Source organism: Cydia fagiglandana, chromosome 10, assembly GCF_963556715.1.
Source record: "Cydia fagiglandana chromosome 10, ilCydFagi1.1, whole genome shotgun sequence".
Classification (NCBI taxonomy): Eukaryota; Metazoa; Arthropoda; class Insecta; order Lepidoptera; family Tortricidae; genus Cydia; species Cydia fagiglandana.
In genome coordinates this window covers 6924284-6951443 of record NC_085941.1, presented here as the reverse complement: position 1 = coordinate 6951443, position 27160 = coordinate 6924284, and the positions used below count along the sequence as shown (strand labels likewise).

Sequence of the window (27160 nt, the reverse complement as noted above, 5' to 3'; positions counted from 1 at the left end):
GCTCGGCCGGCTTCAGGATCTGCGCGCTGGTCAGGTCAGTAGTCAGTAGTGAGTACTCACAGCCGTCGGGGTGCTCCTCGGTGACGGCGGGCTTGGCGTCGCCCTGCTCGGCCTGCAGCGCGCGCTCGAGGATGGAGCGCGCGCGCGCCTGCTCGGCCGGCTTCAGGATCTGCGCGCCGGTCAGGTCAGTAGTCAGTAGTGAGTACTCACAGCCGTCGGGGTGCTCCTCGGTGACGGCGGGCTTGGCGTCGCCCTGCTCGGCCTGCAGCGCGCGCTCGAGGATGGAGCGCGCGCGCGCCTGCTCGGCCGGCTTCAGGATCTGCGCGCTGGTCAGGTCAGTAGTCAGTAGTGAGTACTCACAGCCGTCGGGGTGCTCCTCGGTGACGGCGGGCTTGGCGTCGCCCTGCTCGGCCTGCAGCGCGCGCTCGAGGATGGAGCGCGCGCGCGCCTGCTCGGCCGGCTTCAGGATCTGCGCGCCGGTCAGGTCAGTAGTCAGTAGTGAGTACTCACAGCCGTCGGGGTGCTCCTCGGTGACGGCGGGCTTGGCGTCGCCCTGCTCGGCCTGCAGCGCGCGCTCGAGGATGGAGCGCGCGCGCGCCTGCTCGGCCGGCTTCAGGATCTGCGCGCTGGTCAGGTCAGTAGTCAGTAGTGAGTACTCACAGCCGTCGGGGTGCTCCTCGGTGACGGCGGGCTTGGCGTCGCCCTGCTCGGCCTGCAGCGCGCGCTCGAGGATGGAGCGCGCGCGCGCCTGCTCTAGCAGAAGTTCTAAGGTCCTGTTTTCTAAGGGGACCTTGCATTTTGGAGACAAAGCAAACCGCTTGGAACAGGTGTTTCTGGGGGTGATCTGAGCCGATTAAGCCCGGTTGCCAAGAGGTTCCACCCAGCAGGTGGGCAGGGGAGGGGGGGCAAATGTGGCTCCGGCGCGCCTCACTCTAAGCTATATATCTGCATACATCTAGCAACTATATCAAGTTTGGTGTCTTTTTCGTGTAATTCGAGGATGAAGAATTCATTTCTGTGACTAAATTTTCACTCTTCCATACAAAAAAATCGAGAAATTAAAAATTCCAAAAAAATCTTTTCACTTCTTTTTTCGAAAATCTTCTACAAAATTAAAACTATGAGGATTTGCTCTAGAAAAAAAATACCTGTGAATAGCCCAGTTATCCTACTATATAGAATAGTAAACTTGTTAAACATTTTTTTTTCATAACTCTGATAAAAAAAAAGTTTTGTGTCGCGCGGCGTACCTGCATTGTAAGAGCGGTATGCAGCGTTTAGGATTTTTAAGTATGTTTCGATGGTTTCTGATAAGTTGTTATTCTTCTGGTTGTAGAAAATTACTTCTGGACGTGATATATATACAAATATAAATTAAACGTATAAATATAGATGTTGGGAAAACTTTTGCCAATAGAGTTATTATAAATGTGATAAAATTAACAAAGCAGATGTTTGATTAAAATGCGGGTTAAAATACGAGTAAGATATATATTGTTCGCAATTGCCACTACATGCCCATGGGTCCGTGCATTTTAGTTTTTTCTTAACGCAGTTGCACCTCCCTGCCCATTTTGTTTTGCAGCGGCAACGAATAAGCTCTAAACAAGCAGCAGCCGCCGCAGGTAGGCTTGTACATATGGGCTCCCAATAACCATTTTGTTTGGACCAGCTCCAGTCAGCAGGACATGGAAGCTGTTGCTGAGGGGCTATAATCTGTCCCCAAACATAGCCTCCTTGGTAAACTGCACGGAGAAATATGTTTACGTGGGTAGGGCATCTTCAGGGGCGTAGCTAGAGGATATGGCGCCAGGGGCAGGCACCAAATTTGCGCCCCCCCCCCCCCACACAAACGAAATGAACTACAAAAGGGTTACTTTTTTTTTAATTAAAATTTACTTTTAATTTAGACAATACAGTGTATATGTGTTTTTTTAATACATCGGCAGGCGTGGCTCACTCCGCGATATCGTCGCTTTGCTACTGGCAGTTAAAAGTCCATCCGTTCGACCCCAATTTTGGGGTTTGCCATAAGCCGCGCGTGGCGCTGTCGCCACCTAGCGGCCATATCTGCGCTGATCGTGACAGACGCGTTTTGTTACAGAGTGAGTCTTCTGTACCTAGTACTATTATTTATTCTGTGACATCGGTGGGTAACAATTTTTACGACCCACCTGATGGTAAGTGGTCACCGCATCATATGGACGTCTACACTCCAAAAGAGTTACAAGCGCGTTGCCGACCATTTTAAAACTTATGCACTTTTTTGGAGATCTCCATACTGTAGCCTCTCGAGAAAAAGGAACTTAATCAATTTATTGTGGAATGAGCTCCCTTTTTTCGACAAATTTCCTCCCGACCACTGTGGAAGGAATTCCTCTTAAACCGCACAGTATGCGACCATTTAGGTTCTAGGGTGTGAGGATAAACACTCTGCCTATCCTAATACGGCGAGCGGTGCAGTAATGGCAAGCTGTCACCGTTGGCAACTAGGCAGCATGTCAAACAATTCTTCAGACAACAGCTCATTGTACTTACCTACGAGCGGTAGAGAACATCCTGTATACAGGGTGGCTAAAAATAACTGCATTCCCGTTGCCAAGGAGGTTCTGGGATTATAATGAGCAACTTTTACTATGGGACCAACCCCTCAGTCGCGAAAAAAAAATTTGGCTGGTTCATACATTTTGGTTGGTCCATTTTCTATGGGAGGGTAAACTTTTTTTTTTGAGATTTCGGGGTTGGTGGTTGGTCCCGTAGTAAAAGTTGCTCAGTATAATCCCAAAACCTCCCTGGCAACGGGAACGTAGTTATTTTTAACCAGCCTATATAGGAATCCCCGTACCTACTGTCGTCCGATAGACAACATGTCACAGATATGCAGCAGCAGCTATTGGAGTAGGTTCCGTCTACTACGGCTCATATATATGCGCCTGCCGGACAAAGGGCTAGCGATCCATTTGCATAGGTAGTCTCTTGGACTGTCCATAAGATGGTAACTTCCCGACAGGAGACCCCTGAGGGAAAAGACGCGCTAACACGGAACACAGCTCTGAACTCTCTGAAGCACTCGGCCCGCTCGCCTTATAAAATGAAAGCATAGCAACTCCTACCGAATATCCCTCTGCTTGATAGAAGTTTCTGGCATAGAGTATTCGCACTGCGGGATGGTGGGCGGTAGGGCGCTACCGTCGTCTTTTAAGGTCGAGTTCTAGGCAAAAAAGAGTACCTAAAAGATCGGCTTTCTCTTTGCTTTTCTGAGCTGTGGGCCAGATTACCAGGATGAGAGGTAGTCTTTTGCCCATTTTGGCGCCCCCCCCCCCTTGGTCGGCGCCCGGGGCACTTGCCCCCTCCAACCCCCCCCTAGTTACGCCTCTGGGCATCTTCCATTGGATGCAGATTCTCTAACTGAAGATTTTTTTTTGTAAAAAGTACTTTTCGGCACTCTTTTGCACTCGTACTTGTACCTGATGTACTCGTAAAATCAGTAACATAATACTATGCATTTTGTTAAAATAACGTCTAGGGGCCAATTCACACCTCGTAATTCAAATCTGTCCATGCTTACTATTGTAAGACTCTTACTTGCCATACAAGACAATAACAATTTTTATCAATTTTGGCAATGCCTGCTCAATATTGCCTTGTTTGCCGTATTTAAACCCCTCCGTTACGGCAGGATATGCGCTCCAAGCTTGAAATACGCTTTTTTCCCTGTCCATACAAAAAAGAAACAGTGTCGCAACCTGAAAAGGTGTGGAAGAATGACAAACCTTCTGACCTTTCTGGTCCTGTAAAATAAATTATATATCTATGCGTTACAAATAAAATCATATATTTAAAGAAAGTTTGCAGCACTTGACCAATTGCCCTGGTGAGCTGTCTCGTATACTGCGGTGACATATTTATTTTATTTACAATTAATGGAGGATTGGCACAGGAAAGAATCACCTGTTCCTCTCGTGCCATGCTATTGCATTTTCTTAAGCTAACGTTTGTAGTTCTTCCATTAATTGTAAATAAAATAAATAAATATGTCACCGCAATAAGAGACAGGTCAACTGGGCTAATGGTCACGTGCTGCAAACTTTCTTTAAATATATGATTTTATTTGTAACTCATAGATATATGATTTATTTTACAGGACCAGAAAGGATAGTAGTCTTGCCATTCTTCCACGCCTTTTCAGGTTACAACACAGTTTCTTTTGTGTGTGGAAAGGGAAAAAAAGCGTATTTCAAGCTTAAAGCGCATATCCTGCTGTAACGGAGGGCCTTCTTCTTCGTTACACTCTTGATAGAGTGGTCGTGGCCATTATGAAAACTTTTGAGCGACTCATTTAACGACACGTCGCCATTCCTCCCGTAGAGCTGCTTTCCGTAAGCATTCGCTTACTGTGACCGACACACTGATTTGGTTTGGTCAGTACATCTCATTAGAGATCTTCCCCTAGCCCTGTCACTTCCTACTCTTTCTTGCACAACTAGACGTTCTGTAGAGGTTCCGTCTCGACGAGACACGTGTCGAAAGAAGTTGAGTACCGAGTTTTGCCCGTAGAAAGCAACCGCTCTTTAATGCCAAGCTCCTCAATAATTGATGCTCAGTCCATGATATGCCCAGCATTCGTCTCCAGCACCACATCTCTAGTGCATTCACTTTCTGTTTTTCGGATGCCCTTAGTGTCCATGTGAGACATACAGCATACAGAAAAGTGGGAAATATGAGGGATCTGACAATCCTGGTTTTAGTGGTCCTTGTAATGTTCCGGAGGGATTTAAATACGGTAAACAAAACAACATTGAGCAGCCAATTTTGGAAAAAAATGTTATTGTCTTGTATGACAAGTAAGAGTCTTACAATATTAAATCTGAACAGATTTGAATTACGAGATGTGAATTAGACCTAGGTCCTTAGACATTATTTTGATACTATGCATTGTGTTACAGTGTTCGGATCAGGTACAAGTACAAGTGTAAAAGAGTGCCGAAAAGTAATTTTTACAAAAAATAATCTTCAGTTAGAGAATCTGCCTCCAATGGAAGATGCGCTACCTACGTAAACATATTCTCCGTGCAGTTTACCAAGGAGGCTATGTTTGGGGACAGATTATAGCCCCTCAGCAACAGCTTCCATGTCCTGCTGACTGGAGCTGGTCCAAACAAAATGGTTATTGGGAGCCCATATGTACAAGCCTACATACCTGCGGCGGCTGCTGCTTGTTTAGAGCTTATTCGTTGCCGCTGCAAAACAAAATGCGCAGGGAGGTGCAACTGCGTTAAGAAAAAACTAAAATGCACGGACCCATGGGCATATAGTGGCAATTGCGAACAATATATATCTTACTCGTATTTTAACCCGCATTTTAATCAAATATCTGCTTTGTTAATTTTATCACATTTATAATAACTCTATTGGCGAAAGTTTTCCCAACATCTATATTTATACATTTAATTTATATTTGTATATATATCACGTCCAGAAGTAATTTTCTACAACCAGAAGAATAACAACTTATCAGAAACCATCGAAACATACTTAAAAATCCTAAACGCTGCATACCGCTCTTACAATGCAGGTACGCCGCGCGACACAAAACATTTTTTTTATCAGAGTTATGAAAAAAAAATGTTTAACAAGTTTACTATTCTATATAGTAGGATAACTGGGCTATTCACAGGTATTTTTTTTCTAGAGCAAATCCTCATAGTTTTAATTTTGTAGAGGATTTTCGAAATAAAAAGTGAAAAGATTTTTTTGGAATTTTTAATTTCTCGATTTTTTTGTATGGAAGAGTGAAAATTTAGTCACAGAAATGAATTTTTCATCCTCGAATTACACGAAAAAGACACCAAACTTGATATACTTGCTAGATGTATGCAGATATATAGCTTAGAGTGAGGCGCGCCGGAGCCACTTTTGCCCCCCCTCCCCTGCCCACCTGCTGGGTGGAACCTCTTGGCAACCGGGCTTAATCGGCTCAGATCATCCCCAGGAACACCTGTTCCAAGCGGTTTGCTTTGTCTCCAAAATGCAAGGTGGTGGACCTTAGAACCCCAGCTACTCGGCCGGCTTCAGGATCTGCGCGCTGGTCAGGTCAGTAGTCAGTACTCACAGCCGTCGGGGTGCTCCTCGGTGACGGCGGGCTTGGCGTCGCCCTGCTCGGCCTGCAGCGCGCGCCTGCTCGGCCGGCTTCAGGATCTGCGCGCTGGTCAGGTCAGTAGTCAGTAGTGAGTACTCACAGCCGTCGGGGTGCTCCTCGGTGACGGCGGGCTTGGCGTCGCCCTGCTCGGCCTGCAGCGCGCGCTCGAGGATGGAGCGCGCGCGCGCCTGCTCGGCCGGCTTCAGGATCTGCGCGCTGGTCAGGTCAGTAGTCAGTAGTGAGTACTCACAGCCGTCGGGGTGCTCCTCGGTGACGGCGGGCTTGGCGTCGCCCTGCTCGGCCTGCAGCGCGCGCTCGAGGATGGAGCGCGCGCGCGCCTGCTCGGCCGGCTTCAGGATCTGCGCGCTGGTCAGGTCAGTAGTCAGTAGTGAGTACTCACAGCCGTCGGGGTGCTCCTCGGTGACGGCGGGCTTGGCGTCGCCCTGCTCGGCCTGCAGCGCGCGCTCGAGGATGGAGCGCGCGCGCGCCTGCTCGGCCGGCTTCAGGATCTGCGCGCCGGTCAGGTCAGTAGTCAGTAGTGAGTACTCACAGCCGTCGGGGTGCTCCTCGGTGACGGCGGGCTTGGCGTCGCCCTGCTCGGCCTGCAGCGCGCGCTCGAGGATGGAGCGCGCGCGCGCCTGCTCGGCCGGCTTCAGGATCTGCGCGCTGGTCAGGTCAGTAGTCAGTAGTGAGTACTCACAGCCGTCGGGGTGCTCCTCGGTGACGGCGGGCTTGGCGTCGCCCTGCTCGGCCTGCAGCGCGCGCTCGAGGATGGAGCGCGCGCGCGCCTGCTCGGCCGGCTTCAGGATCTGCGCGCTGGTCAGGTCAGTAGTCAGTAGTGAGTACTCACAGCCGTCGGGGTGCTCCTCGGTGACGGCGGGCTTGGCGTCGCCCTGCTCGGCCTGCAGCGCGCGCTCGAGGATGGAGCGCGCGCGCGCCTGCTCGGCCGGCTTCAGGATCTGCGCGCTGGTCAGGTCAGTAGTCAGTACTCACAGCCGTCGGGGTGCTCCTCGGTGACGGCGGGCTTGGCGTCGCCCTGCTCGGCCTGCAGCGCGCGCCTGCTCGGCCGGCTTCAGGATCTGCGCGCTGGTCAGGTCAGTAGTCAGTAGTGAGTACTCACAGCCGTCGGGGTGCTCCTCGGTGACGGCGGGCTTGGCGTCGCCCTGCTCGGCCTGCAGCGCGCGCTCGAGGATGGAGCGCGCGCGCGCCTGCTCGGCCGGCTTCAGGATCTGCGCGCTGGTCAGGTCAGTAGTCAGTAGTGAGTACTCACAGCCGTCGGGGTGCTCCTCGGTGACGGCGGGCTTGGCGTCGCCCTGCTCGGCCTGCAGCGCGCGCTCGAGGATGGAGCGCGCGCGCGCCTGCTCGGCCGGCTTCAGGATCTGCGCGCCGGTCAGGTCAGTAGTCAGTAGTGAGTACTCACAGCCGTCGGGGTGCTCCTCGGTGACGGCGGGCTTGGCGTCGCCCTGCTCGGCCTGCAGCGCGCGCTCGAGGATGGAGCGCGCGCGCGCCTGCTCGGCCGGCTTCAGGATCTGCGCGCCGGTCAGGTCAGTAGTCAGTAGTGAGTACTCACAGCCGTCGGGGTGCTCCTCGGTGACGGCGGGCTTGGCGTCGCCCTGCTCGGCCTGCAGCGCGCGCTCGAGGATGGAGCGCGCGCGCGCCTGCTCGGCCGGCTTCAGGATCTGCGCGCTGGTCAGGTCAGTAGTCAGTAGTGAGTACTCACAGCCGTCGGGGTGCTCCTCGGTGACGGCGGGCTTGGCGTCGCCCTGCTCGGCCTGCAGCGCGCGCTCGAGGATGGAGCGCGCGCGCGCCTGCTCGGCCGGCTTCAGGATCTGCGCGCTGGTCAGGTCAGTAGTCAGTAGTGAGTACTCACAGCCGTCGGGGTGCTCCTCGGTGACGGCGGGCTTGGCGTCGCCCTGCTCGGCCTGCAGCGCGCGCTCGAGGATGGAGCGCGCGCGCGCCTGCTCGGCCGGCTTCAGGATCTGCGCGCCGGTCAGGTCAGTAGTCAGTAGTGAGTACTCACAGCCGTCGGGGTGCTCCTCGGTGACGGCGGGCTTGGCGTCGCCCTGCTCGGCCTGCAGCGCGCGCTCGAGGATGGAGCGCGCGCGCGCCTGCTCGGCCGGCTTCAGGATCTGCGCGCCGGTCAGGTCAGTAGTCAGTAGTGAGTACTCACAGCCGTCGGGGTGCTCCTCGGTGACGGCGGGCTTGGCGTCGCCCTGCTCGGCCTGCAGCGCGCGCTCGAGGATGGAGCGCGCGCGCGCCTGCTCGGCCGGCTTCAGGATCTGCGCGCTGGTCAGGTCAGTAGTCAGTAGTGAGTACTCACAGCCGTCGGGGTGCTCCTCGGTGACGGCGGGCTTGGCGTCGCCCTGCTCGGCCTGCAGCGCGCGCTCGAGGATGGAGCGCGCGCGCGCCTGCTCGGCCGGCTTCAGGATCTGCGCGCTGGTCAGGTCAGTAGTCAGTAGTGAGTACTCACAGCCGTCGGGGTGCTCCTCGGTGACGGCGGGCTTGGCGTCGCCCTGCTCGGCCTGCAGCGCGCGCTCGAGGATGGAGCGCGCGCGCGCCTGCTCGGCCGGCTTCAGGATCTGCGCGCTGGTCAGGTCAGTAGTCAGTAGTGAGTACTCACAGCCGTCGGGGTGCTCCTCGGTGACGGCGGGCTTGGCGTCGCCCTGCTCGGCCTGCAGCGCGCGCTCGAGGATGGAGCGCGCGCGCGCCTGCTCGGCCGGCTTCAGGATCTGCGCGCTGGTCAGGTCAGTAGTCAGTAGTGAGTACTCACAGCCGTCGGGGTGCTCCTCGGTGACGGCGGGCTTGGCGTCGCCCTGCTCGGCCTGCAGCGCGCGCTCGAGGATGGAGCGCGCGCGCGCCTGCTCGGCCGGCTTCAGGATCTGCGCGCCGGTCAGGTCAGTAGTCAGTAGTGAGTACTCACAGCCGTCGGGGTGCTCCTCGGTGACGGCGGGCTTGGCGTCGCCCTGCTCGGCCTGCAGCGCGCGCTCGAGGATGGAGCGCGCGCGCGCCTGCTCGGCCGGCTTCAGGATCTGCGCGCTGGTCAGGTCAGTAGTCAGTAGTGAGTACTCACAGCCGTCGGGGTGCTCCTCGGTGACGGCGGGCTTGGCGTCGCCCTGCTCGGCCTGCAGCGCGCGCTCGAGGATGGAGCGCGCGCGCGCCTGCTCGGCCGGCTTCAGGATCTGCGCGCCGGTCAGGTCAGTAGTCAGTAGTGAGTACTCACAGCCGTCGGGGTGCTCCTCGGTGACGGCGGGCTTGGCGTCGCCCTGCTCGGCCTGCAGCGCGCGCTCGAGGATGGAGCGCGCGCGCGCCTGCTCGGCCGGCTTCAGGATCTGCGCGCTGGTCAGGTCAGTAGTCAGTAGTGAGTACTCACAGCCGTCGGGGTGCTCCTCGGTGACGGCGGGCTTGGCGTCGCCCTGCTCGGCCTGCAGCGCGCGCTCGAGGATGGAGCGCGCGCGCGCCTGCTCGGCCGGCTTCAGGATCTGCGCGCTGGTCAGGTCAGTAGTCAGTAGTGAGTACTCACAGCCGTCGGGGTGCTCCTCGGTGACGGCGGGCTTGGCGTCGCCCTGCTCGGCCTGCAGCGCGCGCTCGAGGATGGAGCGCGCGCGCGCCTGCTCGGCCGGCTTCAGGATCTGCGCGCTGGTCAGGTCAGTAGTCAGTAGTGAGTACTCACAGCCGTCGGGGTGCTCCTCGGTGACGGCGGGCTTGGCGTCGCCCTGCTCGGCCTGCAGCGCGCGCTCGAGGATGGAGCGCGCGCGCGCCTGCTCGGCCGGCTTCAGGATCTGCGCGCTGGTCAGGTCAGTAGTCAGTAGTGAGTACTCACAGCCGTCGGGGTGCTCCTCGGTGACGGCGGGCTTGGCGTCGCCCTGCTCGGCCTGCAGCGCGCGCTCGAGGATGGAGCGCGCGCGCGCCTGCTCGGCCGGCTTCAGGATCTGCGCGCCGGTCAGGTCAGTAGTCAGTAGTGAGTACTCACAGCCGTCGGGGTGCTCCTCGGTGACGGCGGGCTTGGCGTCGCCCTGCTCGGCCTGCAGCGCGCGCTCGAGGATGGAGCGCGCGCGCGCCTGCTCGGCCGGCTTCAGGATCTGCGCGCCGGTCAGGTCAGTAGTCAGTAGTGAGTACTCACAGCCGTCGGGGTGCTCCTCGGTGACGGCGGGCTTGGCGTCGCCCTGCTCGGCCTGCAGCGCGCGCTCGAGGATGGAGCGCGCGCGCGCCTGCTCGGCCGGCTTCAGGATCTGCGCGCCGGTCAGGTCAGTAGTCAGTAGTGAGTACTCACAGCCGTCGGGGTGCTCCTCGGTGACGGCGGGCTTGGCGTCGCCCTGCTCGGCCTGCAGCGCGCGCCTGCTCGGCCGGCTTCAGGATCTGCGCGCCGGTCAGGTCAGTAGTCAGTAGTGAGTACTCACAGCCGTCGGGGTGCTCCTCGGTGACGGCGGGCTTGGCGTCGCCCTGCTCGGCCTGCAGCGCGCGCTCGAGGATGGAGCGCGCGCGCGCCTGCTCGGCCGGCTTCAGGATCTGCGCGCCGGTCAGGTCAGTAGTCAGTAGTGAGTACTCACAGCCGTCGGGGTGCTCCTCGGTGACGGCGGGCTTGGCGTCGCCCTGCTCGGCCTGCAGCGCGCGCCTGCTCGGCCGGCTTCAGGATCTGCGCGCCGGTCAGGTCAGTAGTCAGTAGTGAGTACTCACAGCCGTCGGGGTGCTCCTCGGTGACGGCGGGCTTGGCGTCGCCCTGCTCGGCCTGCAGCGCGCGCTCGAGGATGGAGCGCGCGCGCGCCTGCTCGGCCGGCTTCAGGATCTGCGCGCTGGTCAGGTCAGTAGTCAGTAGTGAGTACTCACAGCCGTCGGGGTGCTCCTCGGTGACGGCGGGCTTGGCGTCGCCCTGCTCGGCCTGCAGCGCGCGCTCGAGGATGGAGCGCGCGCGCGCCTGCTCGGCCGGCTTCAGGATCTGCGCGCCGGTCAGGTCAGTAGTCAGTAGTGAGTACTCACAGCCGTCGGGGTGCTCCTCGGTGACGGCGGGCTTGGCGTCGCCCTGCTCGGCCTGCAGCGCGCGCTCGAGGATGGAGCGCGCGCGCGCCTGCTCGGCCGGCTTCAGGATCTGCGCGCCGCCGCCGCCCGGCGCGCGCGCCAGCGACAACGTCGTTAGCACGCACTCCATGTCTGAAACAAACAGGTATTACAACTTGTACAAAACTGCCGTGACATGGCTACGGACTGGACGCAAACAGCGCGCAGCGAGCGGCTTTGGTCGAGCGCAATGTATGAATTACTTTCATTTGATACTTGGCCGTTAAACTTGTTCCAGACTAAACAAAAGCAAACTAGACGAGTAGGGGTAGTAAATCTGCTAATGGGCAGGCCACGTCGTATAGGTATGCAGCAGGACTCCGACCTCTGCATACTACATCGGTAGTGATGTGTGCGTATTCATTCATTAATAATATCTTAATCTTCAGTTGACGTAATACGCTACGTACGACGACACATTGTACCTATGGGAAGTCAACAACATTTAAATTTCCCGGTTTAACAAAGAGCTGTAGCGTACACTGGTACCTACCAGTGTATCAGTGTACGCTACAGCGAGGGGATCTTGGTCTTGCGCTGGCTATGGTAAACACGCCTACGTACCGCCACCAGTATAAGAAACCGCCAAACTATCACCGAATCGCATTTGAAATTTTAAACTCGGACGCAATAAATGCTAACAGAAGTTCAACTTTGTAGGTATTCCCGGGGGGCCTTGCAGTCTTGTCTTGAGACAGCCAAGGAATATTGATTTTGCGCAGGGTCCTGTATGCATATTCTACGTGGCACTTGTAACTTACCAGTGACGTCATAGAAGTCCGGTTTGTAAGTCTCTCCGGACGGGTCCGCGGTCTTGTCCTGAGACAACCAACGGATTTTGATCTTGCGTGTGGTGCGGTACACATTCTGCGTGGCCTGGCAGACGTAAAAACCACCTTCGGCGTTTCGGACCGCTAGGTATTCGTTTCTGTAATGGAAACAGCCAAATTAAACTGACGAATACAGCTTCTATTGTACAAGAGTGTCTTAACACAGTGTACAGTGGTCTTGGGTTGGTGCAGTGTGTGTTGAGTGTCGCTAGCTCGTTATCACCTGAGATGATCCAGTTAGGAGGTCGAACCATACTGTTCTACCTTAAAGGCTTGGCCACATACAGAGCGCGACGCAGCGCCGCGTCCGCGCCGCGTTCACGCCGCGCGACCGCGGCACATGCTAACAGGTTACCGACGTCAAACAGACTGCGTCCCGCCGGTATCACGCCCCGCTTCTGTCGCGCCCCGCGCCGCGCGGCCCCTTGCGTCCGCGCGGCGCGTGCGCAGCGCTGCGCCGAGCGAACGCGGCGGCCCGCCGCGTCGCGCAAGGTCACATCAGTAGGATCGGACGTTAGGCAGCGAGCGGTGCGCTGCGTTCCCGCGCGGCCGCGCCGCGTTCACGCGCGCCTTGAGGGCGTGTTGAGAGCGTGAGGCCGGCGCGATCGGCGCGCGCCCTGTTTGACCAGGCTTCGCGTCGGCATCACGCGGCGCTGCGTCGCGCTCTGTGTGTGGCCAAGCCTTAAGGATGGCTAGGGGGCGCCGTAAGCATTCAGTAAGAAGCGCATATACTTGGAAAAAAAATCGACCTATGCCGCTGTGGCCATAAGAGTGTCTTAAAATCGGATATGTAATGTTTTGTATAAATGTTAAAAAATCGAAGCGAAAAACCGAGCATTAGCGAAGGTCCCTATTTCAGCTTGGACAAAAATGCTTTCGGATGTACGAACCGAAGTTCTTTGCAGGTCGCATTTCTTACCCGATTCTCCTGAAATTTTGTGAGCAGGTTGAGTAGTTCCATAGAATTTTTTTATTGTTTCGCTTCGCGGAGCTTCTATTACCACTCTGAGGGGCAAACAGTAACTACCCTACCTCGGCAAATAGCTGTTCAGTTTATGCGTGCAAGTCATATATTAAGACATACTGAAGAGTCGTACCTACATACAAAAAAGATAAATAAGGTCAGTTGGAGTAAGAGGAACATAGTTTAAGTTTATTTATTATCATTATCAGAGATATATATAACGTACAAGATAAATAAAGTCTAAGAAAAAAACGTGCCTCGGATATCAAGAAAAAGTCATTCTCGAATAGATGGCGCACACGCCTTTGGCCTATTCTCGGCTAGATAGCGTTGATATTTAACAATTTTAACACATATCAGTGAAAGAACATGGGTCAGTATGGAACAATAAAAATTAAAAATCATTTATTTATCCGTAAACATATTTTGATTAATTTATACATTTTCAATTTTATTTTAAGTTTTAATCGTGTGTCGATAGATGGCAGTAAATGTACCGTGACTACAAAATTTACTTTGGCAATAGCCCTCTATACTATCTGTTCTCTTTGTCATTATCGATGACGTGTAACGATGATGATGTGATTGCTGTTTACCAGAAACCACGCTTAAAAAATGCATTCGTTTATCTATACCTCGTTTTTTTTAGCATTAGAAAAAAGGTAAACAATCTTGATGTGTCTTTTAATTGAAAAACACATTTTAAAAATTAGTTACGGCAAATATGTTACAATTATGAATCTAATACGATCATTTATATTCTTCTGCTTTCATAAGTAATAGTTTTTGATTTTTAAAAAGCGTTTTTCAATTAAAAGACATGCCAAGATCGCTTATCTTCTTGCAAGTTCTTTCTAATGCTAAAAAAAACGAACTATAGATGACGTCATCGTATTTATACCTACAAAGTTCAAGAACATTTTGATACTTTTGATAACCCATGTCATCATAACTCATAAAACTAGCCGTTATGCATAAAATGAAGTACCTAGAGTTAGACCAAGGTAAGTCTGCAACGATTTTGATACGCAATATAGGTACATGTGTTATTACGTTAATGAAATTATGACGTATAAATAACACTTGCACGTGTGCTATTAATATCTTATATGTGACGTTCCACGGAAAAAGGTACCTTGTGGCGGCCGGCGCTTACGTCGCATAGCGCCGCAATAATATTGGAGCGGGCGTTAATAATAGCGTAAGCGCCAACCGCCATAAGGTACCTTTACCCGTGGGACGTCACATATATTATATTGATCAGTGACAGGTTCATTTGTATTTAAATTGACTTGTACAGAAGAAAACATTTATATCACCGGTTGTTTTATTTAGAGCCTATGGGACAAAAACAGGGGATGCATTATTTTTACTTCATTTATGCCATTATTATTTACTAAGTTTCCACGACTTAGGGTACCAGAAAAAAAATGTAGTCTCAAGGAATTCTCCAGTTTTGTATCTCTGTTCTACAAACTTCAGATAAACATATTCTGCCTATTCTGATCACTGGTTGAAACCTATGGAGGCTAAAATTTGCAAGGTTGACATGGACATATATACCGGGTGTGGCCTGTAATATGAGCAAAAAATTAAACTGTAGGCTGTACTCCTCATACTGACTAACATTTGTTCAGCGACTTTTAAAAATAACTTGTGGTTTGATTTTTAATACACTTTAAAGTTTATTCTAAGGCGCAATGTATTGCGAATTTTGTTTTGTTTAAGGCGTGACAAGCAACGTCAATCACAATGATATGGCGTGGTGATGGCGTCCATTGAAGATAATATTTATTTTGTATGAAAAATAGGGAGTTTAAATAATTCATAATTTTTAAAAGTTGTAGAACAAAAGTGTCACCATTTGAGGAGTACAATCTATAGGGTTATGCAGCTCAATCCAGTGGTTTGGTCCTGACTCCAGCAAATGCTCAGCCACCGCAGACTTGTTGACCTGACGATTTTTGACAGCTGCGATATGTTCCTTAACTCTTTCTGCTATGGTGCGCTTAGTTTCTCCGATATAGGAACTACCACAACTGCAATCTATTTTATAAACGCCAGGTGACTGGAACGGAATAACGTCCTTCGGTGACCTTAGGCTCCCTGCTACTTTGGATAAAGGTGTGTACACCGTCTTTATAGAGTACTTTCCAAGTACTGTGCCAACTTTATCCGTTACCCCTTTTACATACGGCAAAAATGCCGGCTGTCTGGAGACATCAGGACGTTTCCGCCTTGCCTTTCGTCTGGGTTGCCACTTTTTTACCTTGTACCCGTTCCTCCTTAGTACCTCCTGAATATGCGACATCTCGCTCTCTAAATATTCAGGGTCACACAGATCATGTGCTCTGTTTACTAGCGAGGTAACCACCGATTGTAAGTGACGAGGATGGTGGTGAGAAAGGGCGTTCAAATACCTGTCAGTGTGTGTAGGTTTCCTATAAACAGTATGAGTTAGGGTTCCGTCCACTCGACCAATCACTTTCACGTCCAAAAACGGCAAACTGCGCTGTGATTCCAATTCATACGTGAACTTCGTCTTCGGATGAATTGAAATTAGATATCGGAGTAGTTGCTCCACCTCCTGCTTCCCACCCTTCATAATACAGAAAACATCATCCACATAGCGCTTCCACAACTTCACCGCCCAAGGCTGCAAGTTTATACTGGCTTCGATATGCTCCATCCAGATATTTGCCAAAACCGGTGCTACAGGGCTACCCATGGCTACCCCATCAATCTGGAGGTAATGCTTTCCACAATACAAAAAGTAGCTTCCTTCCAAGCAGTTCCTCAGCAACACCATTACTGACTCCGATATACCCTCATCGCTCAGTTTCCTTCTGACTACTTCTAGACATTCTTTAACGGGAACATTGGTGAAGAGCGACTCAACGTCAAAGCTCACCATTACCTCATCTGGTTCCAGCGTTATTCCCTTGAGAATATCTATAAAGTGACGAGAGTCCTTCACAAAAGACGACATACTACCCACAAGCGGCTGCAACACCGACGCAACATGCTTTGCAAGATCGTAAGTGGGAGAAGAGATTTGACTCACGATAGGCCGCAAAGGCACATTCCTTTTATGTACTTTTGGCAATCCGTACAGTTTAGGTGGCAGTACGATCTTGGGTTTGTACAACCGATCGAACACGTCTTCTTCGAACAACTCCCTGTTGTCTTTGATGACAGCCCTAATGCGACGAGAGACCCTAGCTGTAGGGTTGTACGAAACAGGCTTGTATACGAGACTGTCATCCAGTAAGTGCCGTATTTTGCTGTCATAATCCGTTGAGTTCATCACTACAGTGGCGTTTCCCTTGTCAGCCTTAAGAACCAGGATGTCCTCATTTTCCTTTAGATCCCTAAGGGCTGATCGCTTGGTCTAGTAGTGATGTGCATGATAAGAAATATGACAGACTGCTTTATCGATATGGGAGAAACGTGAGTACAAGTGATCATCATGGGGACAAAACTACCACCACAGTTGTGAATTTATCGAGTGCTACACTGGATAATGCAACTGTTAGCGTACTGGAAAAAGGCTTAAATTTTGCAATGACGCCTAAGAGGGTTCCGTATGAGACTGTGATCTGTGGTGTTGAGGAGGCTATAACGCGTAACAAGGTGCCGTCGTGCGACGCGGAAGAGTTAAGACAGGATGTTGCCGTTATTCTAAGGAAAGCCAAACTTCCAAAGAGTAATACCACTGCGGAGGAGCGATCAGCCCTTAGGGATCTAAAGGAAAATGAGGACATCCTGGTTCTTAAGGCTGACAAGGGAAACGCCACTGTAGTGATGAACTCAACGGATTATGACAGCAAAATACGGCACTTACTGGATGACAGTCTCGTATACAAGCCTGTTTCGTACAACCCTACAGCTAGGGTCTCTCGTCGCATTAGGGCTGTCATCAAAGACAACAGGGAGTTGTTCGAAGAAGACGTGTTCGATCGGTTGTACAAACCCAAGATCGTACTGCCACCTAAACTGTACGGATTGCCAAAAGTACATAAAAGGAATGTGCCTTTGCGGCCTATCGTGAGTCAAATCTCTTCTCCCACTTACGATCTTGCAAAGCATGTTGCGTCGGTGTTGCAGCCGCTTGTGGGTAGTATGTCGTCTTTTGTGAAGGACTCTCGTCACTTTATAGATATTCTCAAGGGAATAACGCTGGAACCAGATGAGGTAATGGTGAGCTTTGACGTTGAGTCGCTCTTCACCAATGTTCCCGTTAAAGAATGTCTAGAAGTAGTCAGAAGGAAACTGAGCGATGAGGGTATATCGGAGTCAGTAATGGTGTTGCTGAGGAACTGCTTGGAAGGAAGCTACTTTTTGTATTGTGGAAAGCATTACCTCCAGATTGATGGGGTAGCCATGGGTAGCCCTGTAGCACCGGTTTTGGCAAATATCTGGATGGAGCATATCGAAGCCAGTATAAACTTGCAGCCTTGGGCGGTGAAGTTGTGGAAGCGCTATGTGGATGATGTTTTCTGTATTATGAAGGGTGGGAAGCAGGAGGTGGAGCAACTACTCCGATATCTAAATTCAATTCATCCGAAGACGAAGTTCACGTATGAATTGGAATCACAGCGCAGTTTGCCGTTTTTGGACGTGAAAGTGATTGGTCGAGTGGACGGAACCCTAACTCATACTGTTTATAGGAAACCTACACACACTGACAGGTATTTGAACGCCCTTTCTCACCACCATCCTCGTCACTTACAATCGGTGGTTACCTCGCTAGTAAACAGAGCACATGATCTGTGTGACCCTGAATATTTAGAGAGTGAGATGTCGCATATTCAGGAGGTACTAAGGAGGAACGGGTACAAGGTAAAAAAGTGGCAACCCAGACGAAAGGCAAGGCGGAAACGTCCTGATGTCTCCAGACAGCCGGCATTTTTGCCGTATGTAAAAGGGGTAACGGATAAAGTTGGCACAGTACTTGGAAAGTACTCTATAAAGACGGTGTACACACCTTTATCCAAAGTAGCAGGGAGCCTAAGGTCACCGAAGGACGTTATTCCGTTCCAGTCACCTGGCGTTTATAAAATAGATTGCAGTTGTGGTAGTTCCTATATCGGAGAAACTAAGCGCACCATAGCAGAAAGAGTACAATCTATGTTTTAATTATTTGCTCATGTTACAGGCCACACCCGGTATATACATATACTTCATATCATAAGATTCATAAGTAGACTTACTTGTAGAACACAATAAGCTTGTCGTCATTGGGTTTGGTTGGTGTTGATCTGCCAGCAGAGGCGGACAGCTTGGTTGCCATGGCGATCTCAGGAGTTGGAGACTGGTATAGTTGCACCTGAAATTATAATGTTAATGTCAATATTTTAGCCTTGCCTTAGGTTCATGAATGGAAACAATGTAAAGCCCGACCTGAAATATATGATCATTGTCAAGAGGGTGTTGTTATTCTCATGTATCTGGTGACAGTTCAGTTTAGTATGAAAAATTTGGTTCTGAGTTCCAATTAAATTACGCAATATGGCGCCTGATCATTTATTACTCGTCAGGCTTTACCTGACAGACGTGGTAAGGTCCGTAAGGTTGACGAAATATAAAGTTAGCTGATCTCTCAAACAAGTTTGAAGAAAATCGGCTCACTTTATATTTCGTCAACTTTACCCTGTCTATCCTTAACCTTCCTGTATTCCCTAAGTGTTATAACACTACCCTAAATTAGGCTAAGGGTCCCTAAAAATTGGGTACTGTGGCCTTTTTTAAGTAAAAATGTTTTTAGTGATGTACAAATGATAACTTATGTAGATGCCACAGAATTTAATAATATTATTAGGTTTTTTCAATGGACTGTAGGCATTTGAGTTAAAAATGGCAAAATATTAAAATCATCAATACTATCAATACACTCAAGTTTAAAAGTATATTAAGCGGGCCACTCACACACCTGCCGCAGGGGCAATATTGGAATTGGACCCTTAATTGCCTCCTTAATTGTGATGTGTGTAGCAGCAGGGGCAATTTTTAAATTGGGCCTGCAGCAGGGCGGCAGGGGCGCAAGACCTTCCTAGCTCCCTAGATTGTATCTACCGCCCTGCTAGGTTGTTACATGTGTAGTACGATTGGGGCAATTCCAGTCAGTTCATTGGCGACTACCGAACCAAACGGAGGTCACTTGTCACAATGAATAAAGAACGTGAAATTCGGAAAAGGATAAAGATAAAAGATAAAGGCCGGCCCCACATGTGGGATGAAAAAAACAATTTTTTTTTATTCTAAGCGCGAATTCTATGCTGCCAGTTAGTACGCCAAATTAAAAAAAAAGAGGTCTTAAAATTCTGCTATTGGCATTGTAAACCTGAAAATCAATGAATAAATAATGTTTATTTTTAACACAGGAGCCATTCTCGTCGACGTGCGTTCAGCGGGACTATCACTTACACACTGAGTGGCAGGCTAGTGTGTAGAAAACAGCCTAAAATTGCTCCGACCGCCGTGCGACCAGTATTGCCCCTGCGGCAGGTGTGTGAGTGGCCCGCTTTAAACTACACCTACAAATCAATTGACCAAGTAACAATTAATCAGTTTCATTTCCTATAATTTATCTTTAGGCTAATTAAGTTATTAATTATATTTGAAAATCCCTATAGTTGAATATAATTAGTTACCAAGGTTACCCTCATAAATGCAACTATTGGTAACATCAGGTAAGTTTAAATTTGAGTATGTTATGTGTATGTAATGTAAGTTCATTTGTTTTGTAAAAGTTGCCATCCAGAAAAAGATACTATAATAGATAACTAAGCATATGTTTGATAACAATTTTTAAACTCCATAGTTAGTACTCTGTTATACAGTATGCACTTTTAGATGCATCTTGAGATGACTAGACAGTAAAAAGAGTAAAGGAAAAAGAGTAATATCTTACCGATTTCCTATTCCTCTTGGACCGAGAGTCAGGTGTAGAAGGATCTTCAGCAGGTTTCTTAGTCGCACTGGGGCCATCGGTGGACTTGCTTGGGCTTGCATGCCTTCTCTTCCTCATTGGTGGTGTGACTGTCGCAAGCTTCAGAGTAGACTTTGGAGCAGCCTTCGGTTCAGGTTTAGCAGGGGTTTTGACCTCTGGTTTTTCTGGTTTTTTCTCCTCAACTTTTTCAACTGGCTTTTCAGCACTTTCCACTGGCTTCTCCTCCTTTTTAGGAGTTTCTGCCTTTTTGGGTGCCTCCTCTGGCTTAGCTGGTTCTTGAACTGGCTTTGCTGCTGGCTTTTCAGGTTCCGGCTCTGGTTTTTTCTCTTCAGGTTTAACATCATTTTGTACCTTGGCACTTCCCGCTGCTGGTTGGGCTGGTTCAGGTTTTTGTGGAGTTGGCGCCTTGTCAGGGCATGGACTGTCTTTAGCTGATTCTGGAACAGGCTTACTGTCGCTTTGGGATGGTGCAACATCAGCCGTCGGTGCTGGCTTGGGTTCAGTCGGTTTAGCTGGGGATTTTTCTGGTGCCTCATTGGCAGTGGCCACTTTGGGCTGAGCAGGGTCTGCCGCTTGGTTGGCATTGGCAGGTTCAGCCTTCTGAGGAGTACTGGGAGTACTTGAAGGTTTCTCAGGGGGCTTTGGTGTACTTGGTGATGTCTTAGCAATGTCAATATATTTGCTTGGTTCAGGATTTTGTGGTTTCAAAGTGTTGGGAGCATTTGCAGCTGATTTTGGAGAGTCAACTGTGCCATTTGACTGTGCCGGTGGGACAGTGGAGTCAGGTTCCTTTTTCTCTGGAGTCCGTGTCAATGCTAAGGGCTGAGAAGGAACTGGTGCTGGAGGCTTGTCTTGGACGAGACTCAATGGAGCGCTGGCTGGCGGCTTGGCGGGACTGGCGGCCACAGGTGGAACAGAGTTCTGAGTGACGTGCGATAAGTTACCGTGGTGACTCATATTTTGAGCCATTTGCGCCATGTTTGCGGAGACCGGCGCCATGGACGGCACGGCGTGTGCGAGGGGCTGAGCTGGCGGCGCCAGCGGCTGTGGCACGGCCGCGGGCTGCGTTAGGTTCTGCCCAACAAGGCTGCCCCCGAGGTTGGGCAAGTTCCCGCCCGCGCCCAATCCGCCGCCGGCGACAGTCGCCTTCGCGGGACTCGTCTGCACACCCGGCGCCCCAGGCTGGGGCAAAACGGGCTTTACAGAATTCATATCACGCGAACACTCACACCGAAGCGTAAAATCTGAAACATAAGCGATGAGCTGTAGAACTGTCGTAGACGCGCGCCAACACCGCGGAGTCTTTGACCCACAACAATCGTACGTAATCGAACTCGCTCCGGCCGATAGGCGCGTAACGCGCTTAGCTCGCTTAGCACGCTTTCTACGGCGGCGTCGGTTGATAATAAAGCAGTAAATTACCACTAGCCGGTCCGGCGACAAAGGCCCATCAAGTAGCCCGATGTATGCGGTGGCCGCGGAGACGGCCGCAAAAAATATGCGTTGGTATAGCTAAGAAACTTCCGCAAATTTACGACCGCGATTTTATTACGCTTGCACTGCGTAGGTTAAACACTATGTGTTGTCACTTTATCTCACAAGCGGCGATATAATTACATGATAAATTACACTTTTTAACACGAATTAGCATTCATTTCACTCTAGGAATAAGTACGCACAGTAGTTAGAGATGGCGTCGGCCGAACGCGCATGCGCCACCCTCCTTCTAGCGCTCGTCCAATGAAACCAAGCCCAAGCGAACGAATCCTTCTGAGAAGTAAAATCTCGTGTCTTTGTCTTACAACAGAATACGGAGTAAGGTATCTATATTGCTATCTCTTTCTCTATTAATGGTCACATTCTGTTTGAAGAATGATGGATTGAATTGAACAACAGCAAAATAAAATTAAAACGTTTCTCTCATTTTTTAAATGTTACGAGCACAAAAAAGGATTTAACGGAATTTCTCAGAAACTAATTAATCCATTCTCAAAAATTAAACAAGATCGGATTTGAGTATGCAAAATAAAAATACCTGAGGCCTATTTTATAAAGCTACAAGTTACAATTTACAAGCGGAAGTCTCGTTCTAACACATAGGGTTTGAAAGAGACTTCCGCTTGTAAATTGTAACTTGTAGCTTTATAAAATAGGCCACTGTAGGTACAGTACAGTCAGCGTCAAATGTGTTGTAGCAGCCAAAGTGGCCAAATACCTAGTTCGTCATAAGGTACTAAATTTTAATATAATATATGGTGTAACGAACTATTTGACAACTTTTGCAGCTAAAATATATTTGATGCTAACTGTATACCTACAGGTATTTTTTTTCGTACATACATACTCAAATCTTTGAATTTTGGTGTTCATTTATCCCATCTCGTAAACTAACATCAGTAAAATCATGTTGTCAACTTATCAATATCTCATTGTATTCATCTATATGAAACAAAATTAAATGACACGACACACGATAATCCAAATTTATCGAAAGGACCGACTTAGACTGGTTTTATTTAGATTTAACTTGGACAGAATCTTTTGTTTGTTTTATATTAAATATATTAACTTAATAACATCAAGATAATTATAATTATAGCGTCTATTATAATTATAAACGTCCTTTAGTAAAGTCGGCAGCAAAAGCTAGGCGGGTGAGGTGTTCAAAATTACCTGAACATGTTTAGTGTTAAGAGAATAAGGGCGTATGCATGCTATATGCTATGTATGCAGGTAATTTTCGCTCATTTAGCTACTTCTACTGCCGACTGTACATATAGATGGTCAAGCAAATCTTGTCAGTAGAAAAAGGCGCGAAATTTAAAAAATGTAGACGCGAAGGGTTATTGTCCCATAGAAAATTTGAATTTCGCCTTTTTCTACTAAAGAGATTTGCTTGACCAAGTATACTTTATAGATGGTCAAACCAATTTGTCAGTCAGTAATAACGAGGAAAACTATACTCATCCTTGTCTTTTCGGTGCTAGTACTAGTGTAAGACAAAGATAGTATGATTCTCTCTGTCTATGATTGAAATGAGACAGTCCTTTGACAAACTATAATAACAAATCTGAGTTTTGTTATGAGATTTATTTCTAACACTGGTAACATCTGTTAAAACGTCAGTCTACTATAAAATATGTCATTGTCATCAAATTGTCAGTGAAATAGCAAATTAATATTACGTATGGGCCTGCGTTAAAAACTAATAAAGCACGTGTTAAATCATCTAATAAACTCGTAATAACAATACCTTAAAATATATTCAACGAGGATGGTACGTACATATAGAGTATAACTTACATCGTGATAGTTATCTTAACTTGCAGAGAATTTGGGTTAACGTTTACAATCAATAGGAACGAGTGCATTTCAATTTGAAATGAATGCTGTTGTGAAGTAAATACTTACCACTATCTGTAATATATTTTAATTCAAAGTGTTTAATAAAAAAACTATTACTTACAATTCAAATAAATTATTTCAAGTTGTCCGTAACGTTAACCTTCGTACTGCCGGTCTTTTATCTACGAGATGAGGTACATTACGAGTCTTTTTAGATTTATTTAGTTGACTAGAGAATATGAACTATTTCCCATTCAGTTACGGAACAGCACCTGATTCATTTAGCGCTCAGTGCATTGGTGTCGGTAATTGTAATTTAAATGATAGATTAAATTGAGCATGTTATGAATAAGTAAGTGAGTTTCTTAAGTTGTTGTTAAAAATATTCTATTGTTGTATAAAATCTACCGCGGATGGAGTATCGAGACAAACCTTACTGGTTTACCGATACTTTTGTAATTGATGTTTAGATATTGTGTTGTAATTACCTAAGTAATAAAAAACAAAATTTGCTCATACACTTTGTCTCTAGACTTGTACGGCTGTTTTTTGTGTAATCTTAGCTTATTTACCTACGAAAAATATTTTAAAAATCGAATTTACACTGTTGTGTGTCATACTAAAATTAAGCTAACTTAACTCACATATTCTGTCACTCGCGCCACACGTTTTATTTTCAACTTGCTTACTGCTAGCCTTTCTCCGCCGACGTTTTGTCTGGTTGCCCTTATTTTCAACTAAAAATGCATAATTAGTGGTCACAATAGGTAAATGGAGGCCTATATTGGAGTTAAACTGTAAAATTATCAACTTGAACAAAATTCTGATGACACTGCCTGAACATTTCTTTTATGTTACCTAGTGAATTCTTATTCATCTTGATTTTATTATTATTATGTACTTGCTTCAGGATGTCCTAACCAGGCCTGCGGAGGAGTTTGGCAATGATGAAACATTGGAGCACCTGTGGGCTGCAAAGGCTATGGAACACAGTGACATTTACTTCAATGTAAGTGTTGTCGTTACTGCATAATTTTGGCCTGTCCCTCTCTTGGGTCACAGAATAAGTAATAGTACTATCCGTACAGAAAATTCACTCGTTCACAAGTCACATTTAGGTATAAAATTATACCTATACTCGCCGCCTGCAAGCAAAATTGAAACTTATATAGCGGTTATATACCTATGTAACCGCGCACGAACCGTGAATCTTCCTTGCGCGCCGCAGTTTTATGACCGAGCTGTGAGTGTCGGCACAGGGTTGAAACTTGACAAGTTTTTGTACCTATACCTACCGATTTATTATTTTTAAGAATAATATGTAGGAATTACAAACGTTGATTCTGTAAACATATTTTTTTTATCCGGAGATAGTATATCTGATTCTTACGGAAGTATTAGGTAGGTATGCCACAGCCGTATTCCTTTGAAAATATGTCGGTCAGTTCCTAATATTGTTTCTGGGCGACCAATAATCATTTTAAATTGGTCTAAACCGCTTTAGTTTTATGCAAACAAAACGAATTAGTTATCGAATTTGATTACTTAGTATTTATGTTATGTTTTAAAGTTTAAAATTCACCTTTCAATATCGTCCGGAATTTAATAAAATGTTATTTCTGCTTCCTTGTTCTTCAGACATCCGTAAACAGAACAATATCTTTTATACGGATTAGATCGAGATATAGGTTTCGAAGCCATTGTGTATTTTCAATTTTGTGCGAGCGCCACGTGACACGACAATCGTGCGAGCCGAGCGGCACGCGACGGCCCGCTGCCATACGCCGCGCGGCGCGGCGCGCCGGCCAAATGTACCTAAACTGCGTAGTGACACCCCCCTGCTTGGGTCTTATAGAAAAAGGGGCAAGCTATGATGGCACCATCTATGCAAACCTTTGACAGTTGCCAATCCCATTATGTGTGGTTCTGTATTATTAGATACCCTTTTGTAAATTTTTTAACATTTGTATTTCAGGTGTTATGTTCAGTAGACACACGGTTGCTACGCCTCACCCCACAAGACGACCTAATATACACACACTTCAGGCAAGACTTCCCTGACCTAAATGTAGCCTACATCAAAGAGAACGAAATTAAAAACAACCACAACAAAGCAAAATGGCGTGCGTTTTGCGAAAAATTTAAAAATATAATTGAAGACTACAGTTTTGGGACTTTGATGAGAGCCGATACAAAAGGGGACTACTCGGAACAGAATACCATACTAGTGCCAAGAGTGCAGTTCTATGCTATAGAAATTGCTAGGAATCGTGAAGGATTGAACAATGAGGTGAAGAAACGGTTCAAATGCCAGTCTAAAGCTAATTTAGAGGCACAGGAACACAAAACTGCTGTCACCGCGTAGGTCTCGACTGCTACTTATCAACTATTCTTAAAAAAAACGTCTGTAATCTAATGATTATTGATGATGATTGGTAATTACCATCACCATTTTCATACATTTTATATGGAGTCATGGCAATTAGATTGCAGAAATTTTTTCAAATGGCCGTTTAATATTTTAAGATGTTGCCAATAAAGATTAAGTTAACCCTTTATAAGGCAGAGGCGATATATCGACCACATACGCTCAATCAGAAATTCAACCATACTGTTTTAATAATAGGGCTCAAAATCGTTTGCATTAATTGAATATTCAACTTGCTTTTAAAATAGATTTTTGAAATGTAGGCTTCTGATAGCTGCAACAAATTCTGCGATAGCACGTCCCTGTCAACGGGCCTTATAAAGGGTTAAGAAATCAATATAATCACAAAAATTAAAAAATACATGAAATTATGTTTGGCCACCAGTTCTGAAAATGAAATCAATGTACATACCTACTTTATGGCGCCTACACTGTTCGTAGTTTTTGGTCAAATAATGCTTTGTATTTATTTAAGTACCTATTTTCTTTTTCTATCCAAGGAAAGAGGTGAAACAAAACATTTGGATAGATACTTAAATCTAGTGTATAGTTCGTTTTTTTTAGCATTAGAAAGAACTCCGCAGAAGCAAGCGTGCAGTTTCTATCAGGCTCGTTAATTGTTAATAATTATTGAATTATCTAATGTAGCATGGTCAATACATATAATTTACTTCAAATTGTTACCGCTAAAAGTGCCAGGTTTAGAACCACAAGCGAACTTCTGCGAAGTTCTTTCTAATGCTAAAAAAAACGGACTATAGTTTGGAGGCGCCATTACAATAATAATATCCTAAAATAGTATTTCCAGCAGTTCCAGTGTTATTAAATAGCACTCCTTTGGAAGAAGAAAGAATCTGATAAAAATATGTAGGTATACATGAATATGCCAATAGCCAGCCATTTAGAATTATTTCCATAAAAGCCTAGTAGACTTAAGATATCTGGCCTTTGCCTACGTATCTAACGTGATAGCCGTACAAGTATCTGATGGTGATGAAATCCATTATATTGATTGGTCACTAGTCCTTAGAAATTATCATTGAAAAGCAGAGATCCATGGGTCATTATTAATAAGCCGATATACCTTGATATAACCTGGCGGCGTAGCACGATCGCGTTTTTATCGCTTGTCACGTTCTAACATTATGTTAGTGCGAAAGGGACGCGCATAGTGATAGTCGATAAAAATGGAACCGTGCTGCGCCCGCTGTTCACCTGTGCTGCTAAGTATTCAGTCCTATGCCCTGTTTATCAAAAGCTTGTAACTTGTAATACAAGTGGAAGTCCCTTTTTGACAGCTTTTGTTAGAAAGGGACTTCCACTTGTATTACAAGTTACAAGCTTTTGATAAACAGGGCACTAGTGTAAGGAATAGGTTAGTAACTTGTAAAAATGAATGAGGTGCTCAATAACTCATACATTTTGTGTAATAAATTTTATACTACAGTTT

General features: G+C 47.8%; 2 protein-coding genes and 1 long non-coding RNA gene across 3 annotated transcripts in view; 1 reads left to right on the top strand and 2 right to left on the bottom strand.

Moving 5' to 3' along the window:
- The window catches only part of LOC134668156 (proteoglycan 4-like), a 37777-nt gene extending 16110 nt beyond the window's left edge, over positions 1 to 21667 (bottom strand). The window contains exons 1-4 of the mRNA XM_063525675.1: positions 19899 to 21667; positions 18199 to 18314; positions 11953 to 12119; positions 11114 to 11284 (exon numbers count right to left, since the gene is read on the bottom strand). Of these exons, the coding sequence (XP_063381745.1) occupies positions 11114 to 11284; positions 11953 to 12119; positions 18199 to 18314; positions 19899 to 21149 (1705 nt within the window). The 5' untranslated portion in view covers positions 21150 to 21667. The remainder of the gene's footprint in view (positions 1 to 11113; positions 11285 to 11952; positions 12120 to 18198; positions 18315 to 19898) is intronic.
- Positions 1 to 27160, bottom strand: part of LOC134668174 (uncharacterized) — a 764384-nt gene that overhangs the window by 690906 nt on the left and 46318 nt on the right. The gene's annotated exons all lie outside the window — the stretch shown is intronic.
- On the top strand, positions 23102 to 25714 carry LOC134668425 (protein PBDC1). The gene is made up of 3 exons (XM_063525906.1): positions 23102 to 23214; positions 24193 to 24291; positions 25258 to 25714. The coding sequence occupies exons 1-3, from the start codon at positions 23212 to 23214 to the stop codon at positions 25645 to 25647; spliced, it is 492 nt and encodes a 163-aa protein (XP_063381976.1). The 5' UTR covers positions 23102 to 23211; the 3' UTR covers positions 25648 to 25714.